At 52.0% G+C, this 14,115-nt stretch overlaps 1 protein-coding gene across 1 annotated transcript; it reads right to left on the bottom strand.

Annotated features, from left to right (window-relative positions):
- Positions 1-6,529: 6,529 nt before the first annotated feature.
- On the bottom strand, positions 6,530-11,505 carry Hoxb9 (homeobox B9). The gene is made up of 2 exons (XM_027924761.2): positions 10,986-11,505; positions 6,530-8,381 (listed from the first exon to the last, which is right to left on the bottom strand). Exons 1-2 carry the CDS (start codon positions 11,500-11,502, stop codon positions 8,146-8,148), a joined length of 753 nt encoding a protein of 250 aa, XP_027780562.1. The 5' UTR covers positions 11,503-11,505; the 3' UTR covers positions 6,530-8,145.
- Between the last annotated feature and the right edge of the window lie 2,610 nt (positions 11,506-14,115).

Below are 14,115 nucleotides of genomic sequence, written 5' to 3'. Positions count from 1 at the left end.
GGGAGGGGGAAAGGGAGGGAGAGAGAGAGAAAAAAACGCGGATTCGCCGGCTCCTAGTCACCCTCGCCAGGAAAGGAGAGGGAAAGGGAGGAGGAAAAAAAAGAAAAGAAAGAAAAGGCGAAGAAGATCTCGAAGCCGCCACACTTTTTGTGATTTCCAGGAATAGAAAAGGACAGAGAAGCCTCCAAAAGTCTAAGCTTGCACGGCAGCCGCGGCTCGCTCGCCCTCCCCCCACCCCCCACCCCCCAAACAAAAATATACCGCCACTTAAAGAGGTCCTCGCTTTACATTTCGAAGAAGGGATGCCAGTTCATAAACAGTTTTCGGTGATTTACTTCCCTGCAAATGAGTTGTTTCATATTTTGCACTGTCTTTTCATGATCATTTGCATCCATTAGAGACCCCGCATCCTATTGGCTTCTCCGTACTCCTCCCGGACAGAACGCAGAGCGAGGGTGAGAGCGAGAGAGAGCGAGCGAGAGAGAGAGCTAGAGCGAGAGAGCGCCAGGGAGTGAGGAGAGAGCGAAAAAAAAAAAAAAAAGGAGGGGAAGAAAAAAAAAACACCCAGGGAGAGAGAGGGGAGAGGGGGAGAGAGAGGGGGAGAGGGAGAGGGGGTGAGAGAATGAATACGGATTAAATCTGTTTAACTACCTACATTAATGAGATATCTCTCGCCTCACAACAAATCAAATACCTTCGCAGACCACCCCCAAAGACTGATGTGGGGGAGTCACGGAAAAAACCACACACACACACACACACACACAACGCGCCAGGCGTAGGCACGCTGTTAATTTCGCGATTTTAACGAGGCAATTGGAGTCTTTCTAAATGTCAGGGTCGCTTCGGAAAAATGTAAAAGAACACGGTTTAATTGCGCCGAGTTTTAAAAGGTCCTATAAATGTAATTGGTATTTTAATACAAGTTATCAAATCATACAGCTTCCTCTCCTAAACATATTTTCAAACAAACGAGGTAGTCATATTTAAAGCTTTAATGATCAATTTCCTTATTATTGATAAAGGTTTAACTATCGTGTGGAGGGAATTGGCTGGGTTACCGGCCCCCAAAAAACGGCTGTAAACTCTTTAACAAACTATAAAACGCAATAAAGCCGGAGTCTGTTGTTGTTTATGCCGCAGCGCATAAAAGCTGTTAGCATTTTACGAGTTCTTTCCTCTACAGCTATAAAACTGCAGCTTCGATCGCCCCCGCCGCCCAACTGCAGCACGGTGGGGGTGACGAAGCCGAAATGAGAACGATTATGGTTTTTTTTTTTTCTTTTTCTTTTTTTCGGTGCAAACGGTTGACTTTTCCTAGACTTTCACCTCTTCAGCCGTGATAGGCACCTGCCCCCACCCGCTCTCTGGATACCCCAAACTTGTCCCCCTCTCTGCCACACCCAGGCCACTCGCAGAACTTTCCCTCATTAAACAAACAAGAAAGGATTTTCTGTGGAGGAGTCTGGAAGGTCTTGGAAAGGGACTGATAGTAGAAACTTTCTGGTTAATGGGCAGTGGTGAAGCCCAGAGCAAAGTTCACCCTGCAACTGCTAATTCTGCAGTTTTGCAATCTACTTGTTGGGGGGATGCTAGGGCAGAAAGGGGTCTCCTGAAGGCACTTTTGCCCAGTCAGCTCTTTGCAGGGAAGACAAAATGAGGGGAAAGGGTCCTGATACCACCAAAGGGGTGGCACCTCACAGGGCTGCCCCACACCTGCGACTAGGCCTTGGAACCTAGTAACCAATCCCAATGGGCATCCAACCTTCCTGGGCCAATCCCTCACACCTTCTATGTGACCTTCCCTTGAGAGGAAGTCAATCCCATCAACCCACCAAAAGAGGGAAAGGCAATGGAGGCTGATGCTAGCCACCCAAACCCTGGTGACTGGTCTTGGTTACTATTGTTCTATGCCCTCCACTGCCCCAGGCAGTGGTTGTAAGATATTTGCTCTGGAGAAGCACTTATTATTCCTCAGGATCCTCATGGCCCTTTGAGTTACTATCACTACCCCCACTGACCTTGGAGTGGAGGGAAGTGGGATAGAGCAAGACCACTGAGGTTTCCATCTTCTCTCTTTGTCCCTTGGGCAGCCTGTAGTTAAACCTGTCCTCCCTGCAGATCTGGGCACCTGAGCCCTGAAACCCAGAATGCAGAACCAAGCTGATGGTGTGCCACACTCTCAGACCCACTGCCTCCCTACATACCTGGCCTAGCTGTGGTGGTACCCAGACTTTAGAAGGCCCCTGTCTGTCAGAATCAATGGTTTCCTGAGGTGTCTGATAGGGGAAGGAAAAGAAAGGAAGGAAAGAGAAAGAGAAAAAAAATTCTGAAAGCAAAGGCAGAAGTGGCCTGACAAATACATATAATCCATTGTTATTCAGGAAAGAGTGATTTGCTTTTACAGACCTTTTGGGGATCCCAATCTTTATAAAAATGAAACTAGCACCTTTTCTGAAGGAAAGTTACCACTGGGGTCACCCAGTTTTTCAAAAGTGAATCCAGAGAATGGGAGAAGAGCAAAAGGGGAGAAGGGAGAGAGAAGAAAAAGAGGAGAGAAGGGACTGGAAGAGGATCTGGAATTTTCGGGAGGCTGAGGGGGCGGTAAGGCAGCAGAAGGCAGAGTCAAGTTGTTGAGGGAGCGAACATTTTTATCAAGTGCGGGGGATTTTATGGTCATGATTTGAGGACTTACCAGGGAGGTAGAAATTCAATGGCTTGTTCTAAATCATCCCTACACCGTGCCAGAAATTTCTGACGGAAGGAAAATGTTTCTATTATAAGAAGAAAAAAACAAAACAAGAAAAAGAGAGAAGATAATTTATAAACACCCAATGGAGCATAGATTTATTTGTGAAGCTCAAGTTGAGAAGAAACTCCACTTTTCTCTTTGCACCCGGTTCTGGGGAGGAAAAAAAAAAGAGGCTGGGGTAATTTTGCGGGGTTGGTTATCTATTTCTCCTGCAGGTTTATCCGAGGGGAGGCAGGGATCTGGCGGCTTCGGGAGGAATTTGGAAATTTGGATTTGAAGGTGCTGTGGGCAGATACAGCGCTGATGCCAGAACGAAAAGTGCTTGAGTCCAGGCCTTCATCTGCTAAATTACATAAAGACCTGCGCCCCTAAGGTTTGCCTGGGCAGGGGGGCAGCAGAGCTGGATCCCCCCGCGCGCGGGAGCCACAGCTCTCACCTGGAAGCCGCGGAACGCGGGAGGGAACCGAGCTCCTGCCCCCTGCCGCAGTGCCTGCGCCCACAGCTATCCCGAAAACGCGCTTTTCCCGACCCCCCGACCCCGATCAATACGGGGAGTGTGGAGCATCCAGAGGAGATATCCGAACCTTCCCGCACCCGCCGCCCTGGGGAACTCATACCCTGCGCCTGGGTCGCCAGGCGCGCGCCCAGCCCAGACCCGGACTGGTACAAAGGCTCTGGAGCCTGAGCTCCAGCGGAGCGACCCCGGGGGCCCAACCGCTTGGGGAACCTCTGAATCCCCATAAAAGCCAAGACTGCATTCCTCCCCAAACTGCCCCATCTCTGGACTGGCTCACCAGGTTCCCTCTCCAGCCAGTGTGGGCAGCCCTCCTCCTGGCAGCTTCCTTTCCATCCGTCCCTCTTCTGCCGGTTTGTCCCTCTCACCTGACCTGATCACCCGCATCCGTCGACATTCCGCTTGCTCCCCTGGACGGAAAATGTCATTTTCCCAAGTCAATTCTCTTTGATTTGGACCCATTATTCCTATTATTACTCTTATTCCCCGTTTTTACGCATTTGTTGCCCAACCGAACAGAGCCACTGGGCGAGAAACACTGAGCCCCCATGAGGGAAATTCAGAAAATTGACCATTTGAGGGGAGGGGAACACTACTATATCTGAAATCTATAAAATGGGGTGGAAATACCATAACGAACCCTATATTTTTATTACGTGCAAATTATTCATGACTTTTGGTAGCGCTCAGTTCATAGATTGAGACCCGAACAAGGTGCGGTGTTGGAATAAACCAGAGTCGGTAGGCGCCGCACCAGAAATTTTCACGTGGAGCAAGGGTGCCATCTAGCGGCAGATTTGCAAAAAGGTTCCCACCACTGGTTCTGCCAGGTTCTCTGAGAGCCAGCCACCACAGTGACAAGCGAGAGAAACTTTCATTATTAATAGAAAAGGGGGAGGGAAAGAGCGGGCTAGAGAAAAGTCATTGGAATCACGAAACGGTTCATGAAATTGTGCAGATAAAGTAAAAGAAAAAAAAAAAAACACGGGAGGAAGAAAAAAGGAAGTTAAAGCTTTTTTCTTTCTACTTTCAGCGCCCCCCGCCTGCAACCAGCCCCTTCTACAGAAGACCGCCAAGCAGTGCGCCTTTATGGTCCGTAAAAGGGGGAGTCGAGCACTTTTCAACCCCCACACTATTGTTTCAAATTCAGACGAGTAACAATTGGGCTATTTGTGGGGGGAGAAGAGGCCTGAGAGGAGGGGATAGGACTGTAAAAGGATCAAGAGGCTGCCCTCTCGCCCAGACGTCTGGCCTTGCCAGACCTGTGTGGGGTGTGTGTGGGTGGGTGGGTGTGTGTGCGCGCGCGCGCGCGCGTGCGTGAGCACGAGGGCGAGTGTGTGTGCAGGGCCTTCTTGCTTAAGACGCCGGATTCTGGGGGGGGGGGGAGGGTGTGAAGAACAAAGACAAGAGTCCAAATTGCAATCTACGAAGCATTTTCAACAACAAAATGTTACTCTCCTTCTCTTTTCTCCCCTCTTTGTCTCGGGGGTGGGCTTCCCCGAAAGTCCCAAACCTGGAGTCCTGGGCGACTGAGGGTGGGGGCTGCTGGAGAGGGGGCCCACCAATTCCCCTTCCCCGCCAGGCAGGGAGCCCAGGCCCAGCTGCGGCTTTCTCAGCTCCGGAAAGTTTCCCCTCACTGTTTGCTTTGCTGCTGTTTAGTTTCTTAACCTTCAGAAATTTATACGCTATAAACTTTTATAGCGGTCATATTCTTTTATTGCTGCGCACACGGCATTGAATTCCTCTCCCGGCTTTTCTCTGCCTCGCACTCTCTCGGTCTCCCTCTCTGAATTTCTCTTTTATGACAACTGATTTCCTCATCTCCGGCTTACTACCATGCGCATCTTCGCCTTTGTTTGTCTTGAAAGAAGCCACCGGGCTGGGGACCCAGGAGCTGCCGCCCGAGGCCACTCAAGGCTCCCTTGCCCCCTTTTCCTGCAGCACTCCGATCGGCCCCAGCCTCGCCTTTTGCGTTTCCTTTGAAGAAACAAGCTGACTCCTTGGCTCAATCTCAGCGCCGGCTGAGCCAACGGAGCCTAGGATGGCCAGGCAACCTAGTCTACACCAGCTATAAAGCCAGATTCATTTCCATCCCTAACGGAACCCTCCTCGGAAGGCGTAAGGGAACCTCGCTATCTCTGCCTCTCTAAGAGGATCACTTCATCCTTTCGTTAGAGAGGGGTAGGCCTGGCATTTTGCAGGCTCTCTTCACTGGGGCCAGTCTTTGTCTCCTCCTCTACCCCAATCCACAGGGTCTCCGCGGGTTGCAGTGTGGCAGGGGTGGGCCTGTGAAAAGCTCCAGCAGGAGGCAGCCCAGCCCGGGAGCGCCGGCCCCACAGCAGTGGAATCCTAAGGCTTGGAGAAGAAAGGCAGGGATCCCCCAAAATGGGATGTTTGTAAAGAGCCCTGACTGGGACACTGCAGTCTGAGAGGCCCAGAAAGGGCCTCTTGAAACCAAGCTTAATTCTGGGGTCTGTTTGGGAAGATAATTCTTTTCTTTTTTTTTTTTCCAACGGAGACATTTGTATTCCACATTCAGCCCCTACCCAACCAGCGAGCCTCAGAACAAGGCTGCTATTCCATGGCTCTAAATACCCGGGTGGTGGTGGGGGGTGCAAAGAACCCTATGTGGCTGCTCAAATAAGTTCTCAAGCCTGGAACCTGTCTAGACCAGTCTACTCTGCTGCAGGGAATAGCAGAGAGGGTATTGCCTTCCTCCCTTGCATGGTATTTTAAAGTGCCCAAGCCAAAGTGGTGATCTCAGTTGCCTGAGAGAAGAGCCACTTCCAGGAGTTATAGAGCAGGCCTTGCCTTCCCTCTTGCTCTCCAGACAGTGGAGAGGTCTCCAGAGCAACTGTCTGGTGGAAGACCCCCTGCTCTAGGAAGACCCAGTCCCCTCTCCAAACCACAGATATTTCTTTTCTTCCTCTTCCAGTCTCCTAGTGCTCCTGTTGAATGGCTCTTACTCAATTTAAACACCTTGGGTAGTAATCAGCTAGCTGTCAGCTCCACCAGTGAGTGCCCAGAGGTCTGTAGGGTCTAAGAAGAAACTTAGGGAACACAGCAATCTTTTTTCCCAAGCTATGCTTTTAGCAACTGAGATTTCTACCTATGGTAGACGACAGCCAACACAGAATGAGACTCAGGAGAGATTTATTTTCTAGAGTGATATATATTTTTTGTTCTTTTTCTTTTTTCTTCCAAAACAAACAATTAGAGCTCTAGGCCCCCTGCCCTCCCCACTCCCACCCACAACCCTCCCATATAAGCAACAACTTAAAACAGTCAAGACAATATCCCCCAAAGAAATCACAAAACACAAGCACAATTTCACAATAGCCACAACAATGCAAAAAAAAAAAAAAGTCTACTGGAATGCCCCCTTGCAGGGTCAGGAGAAGCAGAAGCAAGAGTCCTGGAATTGAGGGGATTGAGTAGTGGGCAAGCCGGGTAGGGGGGTAGGGGAGAGGAAGCAGAGAGTGAGCTTCGCCTGATGCTTAGTTGAGATTTTGCCTCTTTCCTTTGCACGCGGGAACTGTTCCCCAGAAGGATGCACAGAACCAGCCACACAGAGCAAATCACCACCCAGGCTGGTGCAGTGGGAAATGAAGCCCAGTGCTGGAGTGGGCAGTCTAACGGTTCTTCCTTGTGTGTCAGGAAACCCAGTAGGATGAAGAGAGATGCGACAGCTCAGTGCCCTGGGGCCATAGCTCCTCCCTGTCCCCTATAGCTTACTCCAGAAGAAAGCTGGGAAGTCGATTCACAATAAATTCTCAATCCAACTCTCCAAACCTGGCCTTCCTGTCTACAATGGGGTTGACATGGGAAGGGGGGGTGAAGGGTTGAGGGAGTGTTCTAGAAGGGGCAGCTTGACTCCCTGGTGCAAGGTGGATTTAGCTGAACAGAGTTGATTTCAGAGCTGAAGGGGATGCAGAAGAATGCAGGGGCTGTGCAGAGCAAGAAAAGCTACAGTCTCTGTCAAGTGGGGCACAGATGAATGGGGGAGGACATTATCAAGGCTCTACAACCCACAGTTTGACCTTCTTTTGTTGGAAGGTGAGGAAAACATCATGCAGAATTAACATTTCCTGCAACAAAATGTATATGGAAGGGGCTCCATCTAAGATAACTTCATAAAACCACTTACTGCCTTTTCTTGCCCTTTCTAGCCTACCACCTTGGGGACTAGGTTGTCCCCATCTGCCACAGGCGTGTCCTGGGGTATAGTTGGCAATTCCATGTGGGATGGTATTGGGATGCTGAGACTTTGGGCTGCAGCACCTCGCTCAGGCTTCTGTCTCTAGTCATCTTCCCGGTATGTATTTGTATCTGGGGTAGAAACCCAAGCTTGCCTGATGATTTGAGAGCTGTTCTGCCAGATTTGGTGTGTAATGTTTGCACTTAGAGTGTCATTTCATTTGACTTAATTTCACCAATTTACTGTGAACTCCAAACTTTATGCCTGTGGGCGTCTGCTAGGCTGTGTGCAGTTGGCGTGTCCCTGGGTGACTTCTGCATAGGTGCAGAGAAGGAAAAGGCGGACTGGAAGTGAGGGGTTAGGACTTCTCAGAAAAATTACAGGGGATTCTAGGAGTTTGACTAACATCTCTCTTTCCTGGTGGCCCATCTCTTTCTTAGGAACCAACTACTTCTATCTTCTAACTTAACAAAACTTTCTTCTGACATCCAGGAAGAAGGGAGGGACAGGTATGGGCAAAGGAAAGGAGGCAGGCTCTAGGTGCAGTTGAGGGATTGTGGAGAGGAAGCCCTTCCCCATTCACTTGAATACATCTCAGACAGCACTGGCTTTGCAGCCATCACATAAATAAGAGCGAGATGGGGAAGGGCTGGGAAAGGCTGGGAAGGGCAGGGGTGATCTTTACTCCTTGCCCTGCTCCTTATTCATTTTCTTCATTTTCATCCGCCGGTTCTGAAACCAGATTTTGACTTGTCTCTCACTCAGATTGAGGAGTCTGGCCACTTCGTGCCTGCGGTCCCTGGTGAGGTACATATTGAACAGAAACTCCTTCTCTAGCTCCAGCGTCTGGTATTTGGTGTAGGGACAGCGCTTTTTCCGGGAAGAGCGGGCGTGCAGCCAGTTGGCAGAGGGGTTGGCTGAAAGAGAAGCAGGGATAGAATCAAAGGAAGGAAGGGGGTGAAGGGCCCCAGACCAAGAGGGGCACCCTTGGTCTCCTCTCTCCATCTGACATTGGAGAAGAACACCTGGGCCTTCAAGCTTCCAGACAAGGTCCCAGAAATGGGCCAGCAGCCACTATAGACACTTTAGAAAGGATGAGGCCAAACTTGTGCCTAGGCTTCCTCACATACTTTCAGAGCTTCAAGAATGCCTCAAGTTCTCTCAATCTATTTCCACTTGGATCCAAACTGGTAGGACTCAGGTCAGAGCCCAGCATGTCTAGAGCCCCACCATCAGCACACTAGAATGGCTAGGTGAGGTCAACCTGAAGGATCCCTGGCTCTAGGTCTGAGAGGAGAGATGAGGAATTGGGAGAGGGAGAATGGCTTCTCTTCAGTCATATCCAAGAGATCTCCTAGTACACCCTGCCTTGATCATGAGAGAGCTTGCATCTCTAGGCCACATGGCAGCAGGCATGTGTAGCTACATAGATATTCCCCCTCCCTGCCACCACACACCACAAATATGGGTCCACACTTAGAGCCGCAAACATTCAGCACACTCCAATTCATGAGCAACCCAATTGCAACCATTTATCAACTCCAGCCTCTGGACAGGGAAGCACCAGGGCTCACAGATTACTTATGGCTGCAATAGCCTCTTCTTTTCTGCTGCTCAGCTTGCAGTTTGGTTAACACAAGTTCAGGGAAACTGGGGAGCAAAATTGCTCCAGTCCCAAGGTGGAGAGCCAGAGATAAGGTAGGGGTAACAGAGAGCCCTTCACAGCAATCTAGCCTTTTAATTGGTCCTGTATATGTGGAAGGGGACAGATAAAGGGGGCAGATAAACTGAGTTAAAGAAGGGCAAAAAGAGGAAACAAAAATATATACAGGGTTCTTTTTCTCCTTACTATCTTTCCCCAGACACTAGAACTCAGAAAAGTTGCCAAATAAAGCTGAACTAATTAAAAATAATATCCACCCTCTCCCAGCTTCCTTCTCCCCAAATGAAAAGCATTGAATTAAAAAAAAATATTCAGTTCATCCTACACTAAGTACCATGTCTTACCAATTTGCAGCACTATTTTCTTAATGTGATTGTCTGGGATGGGACCCACAGCCGCATTAAATATGAAAGAGGGAAAAAAACTGTTAATAATTGATCCTAGCCAAATGGCCGCCTTGCAATAATGGGCTTTCCAGGCAGTTTGGGGGTATGGGGCGGTGGTGTCTGGGTATGTAAGGGAGGGTTTGGGAAGAGCTGTTTCCCCAAATGCCAGCTCTTATGATTCGACCTGGCTGGTTGGAGGTGTGGGACCCACAGGAGCCTGGGGAGAGTGGGGCAGCTTTTTACTTTTTGCAGGCAAGGAGCTCCAAAGGTTCAGTGGACCACTCTATTGGTGGGATCTGGTGCGGCGCACAGAAACTAAAAATCCAACTCCTTACTCCCCCAAAAGAGTAAGAGGTGAGGACTCAACCCACCGGCATGCATGTAGGTTATTGTTTGGGGCTAAGAGCCCCTCAATTGACTTGCCCTTCTCTGCTTAAAAAATTCGAGAACCCTCTCCTCCCAGCCAGCAGCACCTTCTGGAAATTAGCCAGACTTGGGGTTCTGACAGGGGTGCTATTGAGGAGAGGGAGGCGAGGAGAAATTCCCCACGAAGGGTAAAGTTCTCCGCCTCTCCTCACCCGTCTTTGCCCCCACCACTCTTCTCCCTGGGGTCTCTTCGGGATGTCACCTTCTCTGCTCTGGCGGTGGGCCCCGAAATTCGGAAGTGATTCCCCGACTCCCCGCGAGGCGGATAGCCTTGGCTGGGGCTAAGGAGCCCCGCGGAGAGCAGCGGGAGCCGCAGAAAAGGAAGCGGCAACCCAAGCGAGGATGCCGAAGAGGGGAGGGGGCCACCGGAGGGAAGGCTCCCGGGGAGGGGCTGGCGCATCCGGGGAGGGGGCTCAGTCACCGCATCCTGGGCTTCCCCCGCCCCTCCCGGCGCCGGCTGCGGACCCTGCGCGGCTACTGCGCGAGATCTGCTAGGAACAATCCTCCGCCAAGCTGTTGCATCGCAAATAAAATCCTAATGAGCCCCCTCCCCCTTCCCCTTGGCCGGCTTTTACGGTCTGCGCGTGGCTGGGGAGCTCTGCCAGCCGCGCGGTCCGGGGCAGCCCCGTACGCTCCGGTCGGTGCCGGCGCAGGGTCTTGGCCTCGCTGGCCATCAGCCCCGAGCTCCTCCAGCTCCTCTCCCGGCTGTTGCGGGTCTTATCCGGCTTTCAACCGGGGCCTCGGGGAAAGAGGGGGAAGGGAGGGTGAGAGACCAGCGAGTTGGTCCCTGAGCCCCAGTTCCCCACAGGACTTGGGAGCAGTGGGGGCGGCGTTGCTCAGCAGTTTCAGTCTTCCCTTCTAGGGCATTCGGCATTTTCCTCTCCCTTCTTCCTTCCTGCTTCCCTTCCTTCATCTTTCCTCCACCCCGAGCTCTCTCCGGCCATCGCCGCGTTTTCCCTTCACATTGTCCCAGTTTATTGCCTCTCCCCTCCCCTCCCCCTCGCCTGGCCTTCGGCCTGGGTATTTCCTCACTTTTTATAACTTACTTTGATCCGGCCTCTCTTTGTCCTCGCTTCCTTCGCAAATTTTATTGTCCCCGTAGCCGGGTCTTTGATTAGACAGGACGGCCTCCCTGCCCGCCGAAGTTTCCAAACTGTACTCGGGCGTGCCCTGTTTGAGCAGCTCCCCAGGCGCGCCCAGCAGCGGCTCCGCCTTCACCGCCGCCTGGCCCTGCCCCGGGGCAGCTTCGCCGCGAGGCGCGGGCTCCAGCCAGGTGCGGAGGTACCTGCTCTCGGCCGGCGGGACGCCCTGGGGCTGGATGTAGGGGTGGTAGACAGACGGCAGGCTTCCGGACGCGTGCGGGCTCAGCGGCGCCCAGGAGGCGCCGAACACCGGCGCTTTGGGCTGGAAGCTGCACGAGGGGAACTCCAGGTGCTCCGCGTGGCCCGGCTGCCGCGGGCTCGCGTACTGGCCGGAAGGAAACTTGGCTGGAGGCGCGTCCTCACTCTCGTGACTTATGATCGAGTCGACATAATAGCTGCTAAGCGTCCCAGAAATGGACATTCTCAGACATTATCCGGGCGCTCGCAGGGGGAAGGGAAGCGCTCGCGCGGCGGCGCCCAAGCAGGGAGAGGTGGCACCCGGACCGGTGTGAGGGCTTTCGGACGCGACCCCCCCCAACCCCCCACCCTCCCACCCCCACCCCCTGCTCAACTTCTCAGCCAACAAAGTACAGTGGAGCAGCCCGGCTCAGCGCTCCTTGCAAAATGATTGGTCAAAGTTTTTCCGACTGCCTGATAAAGCGTCAGCTCCGACATAAATCAATCGGGCGAGGGGGCTGCGCTCTCGCTGTCATCCGTCCGCACTGCATTCCATATCGAGGATGGATTGTTTTATGCTGATGCAATGTGCTATCACGTCAGGGCTCCGGCGGCCACGTAACCCCAGCCTGAGCTGCTGGCCGCCCGGCCTCCTCCCGCCTTTGCAGGAAGGGGGGGGGGGTATTCTCGACATGGGGCGGCGGGGGCGGAGGAGAGGCGGAGGCAAGCAGCGGGCTGCCGCGCAAGGGGGACGGCAGCAGTGGAGCCCTCTCCCTAGGCGGGTCGGAGAGGGAGGGAGGGAGAGCACGCAGAGGGAGAGAGAGAGCGCGCCCCAGCCCCGGGAGCAGCCAGAGAGGTCCCACAGGATAATTAAAGAGGAGGTAGTTCTGCCCCCCCCAACACCTCCACCTCCACCCCGCAGGCCCTCATTTCCTCTTCTCTGTCCCCTTGACAGAAGATGTTTATTAAACAACAGCAGCAGCAGCAATCCACAGGAGATGAAGTGCAAGGGATGGGGGAGAATTTGGGGATTTTATAGGGCGTTATCAGCTTTGGAGGGGGTTCAGGTGCACTATTTGGGGGAGATTTATATGACTGGGAGCTTCCCCTTCTTCCACAGTGGCACAGAGAGGAGAGAAGGGAATAAAATGGGATGAATGTTCAAGGACCCACTCACTATGTGTACTGAAATTAGAACCTGCCAGAGGTCAAAGGGATTCATTAGGCCCTGGAAACTCCAAAAGAGTTTAATACAACTAACCAAAGTCTGTAACTCCTTTAAATTTCTTGGGTCTTTTTGGATGTGTGGGGGCCTGATATTTCTACTTTCCTTAAATGAGAAACTTCCCAGGCCCCTAAAATTGGGCAGATGAGGGAGCTAAATAAAAGAGGTTGTTAGTTCCCTTGAGGTGTCACAGAGTGGAGGCTTGGGAAAGAGTCCACCCAGAAAAGGAGGAGCAGAGGCTAAATTTTCCACCCTCCTGTCCAGCTCTTCTAATTCGGATTGTCCTTCTGGACGACTTACAAACACTGATATAGGGCATCAACAAGAGCAGCAAGCCCCCAGGGTCAGTCTCTCCCCCACCCATTGCTTTCCCTCCCGCTGATCCCCTCGCTGGAGCTTCCAAATAGTCCGTTTTATTAGAATCTACTCCGCGGCCCAGAGAAGGAACTCCCCCGGGGCTGCTGGCTGGCTTCCTGGCTCTTCTCCCGGCCACTGCTCCTTCAGTTTCTGCCCTGGGTACAATCGCCTCTCCTGGCGTGTGTCTCCGGTATTCGCAGACCCTAGACAGACCCAAATCCCTCGGGTTGGGTTTAGGGGCAGATTTCCTGGCAATTTTCTGACCCTGGACCATTATAAGGCAGGCTGCCCTCAGAGCCATGGCCTCAGCCCCCGCCCAGTCCTTTTAACAAAAGCGGGCCGTTCTAACTTGGGGTTTTATCATTTTGGCCACTACCCCTCTGCCCTGCGGAAGGCTGCGGATAACCTCCGCACACGCACAGACACACTCCCGCCCGCTTTTCTTTCCAAATGAAGCCATCTCGTGTCATTACGTGTGAAATACGAGGGCGAAGCGCCATATTTCTTCACATTATGGCGATTTCAAAATGATTTTTTAAAGATCAATGCTGGCGCCCAGCCGGCCCCCTCCTACGCTACCCCCGCTCTCTGAGGGCGACAGCCGGGCAGATCCGGAACCAAACAGCGTGAAGATCTGCTTTTTCCATAGGACCCAAGTGGGGAAACAAAAATCCGATGCATATTCTTTTAAGTAGCGGTTGGACGCTTGGGAAAGTCGAAGGAGCTCCCTGGACTTGCCAGCTAGAAACCTGGGCGCAGTTAAGGCAAAGCACCTGTTCTCGATTTCCCAGACTTTTGGAGTCTGCTGTTGGCTTTACCTGTAATAAATATATTCTGCAGGAAAAAAAAAAAAAAACTCCCTGCCATAAATAACGGCGTTATGAAGCATGGCGGGCTGAGTATATGATTTCTGTAGTATATAAATTAGGGCCCAAAAGGACATGTGAACTGTGGGCTGGGGCTTTTTTTTTTTTTTTTTTTTTTTAAATTTATGGAAAAGTCACAGCCCTGGGCTGTTCTTAAGATCCAAGCTGTGCAGACACTGGGCTCTGACTGCCGCCCTCCTGGTTCCTACTCTCTGGCCCTGGCTTTGCCGGAATGCCTCTCTGCAACAAGAGAGGAACCCAGAGAGCCGCTTAGTTTAGGGGGAAAGTTAGAGGAAGAAGAACGTTTGGGCTCATAGCTCGCGTCCTGCAGCAAGGGTGAGATGTTCCAGCAGACAAAGTTTCAGGTTTGTGGGTTGCTGTCTGGGGAGTTTTCTCTAATCTCTGGTGA

This window comes from Marmota flaviventris, chromosome 17, assembly GCF_047511675.1.
Source record: "Marmota flaviventris isolate mMarFla1 chromosome 17, mMarFla1.hap1, whole genome shotgun sequence".
Classification (NCBI taxonomy): Eukaryota; Metazoa; Chordata; class Mammalia; order Rodentia; family Sciuridae; genus Marmota; species Marmota flaviventris.
The sequence above is the reverse complement of the archived record's forward strand: the minus strand, read 5'-3'. Positions and strand labels throughout refer to the sequence as shown.

Excerpts from the sequence above, each read along its gene's own strand:
- Hoxb9 (XM_027924761.2), bottom strand. The coding sequence starts at position 11,502 with ATGTCCATTTCTGGGACGCTTAGCAGCTATTATGTCGACTCGATCATA. Across the intron at positions 8,382-10,985 it reads CAAAGAGAGGCCGGATCAAA|CCAACCCCTCTGCCAACTGG; the intron begins GTAAGTTATAAA and ends CTTCTCTTTCAG.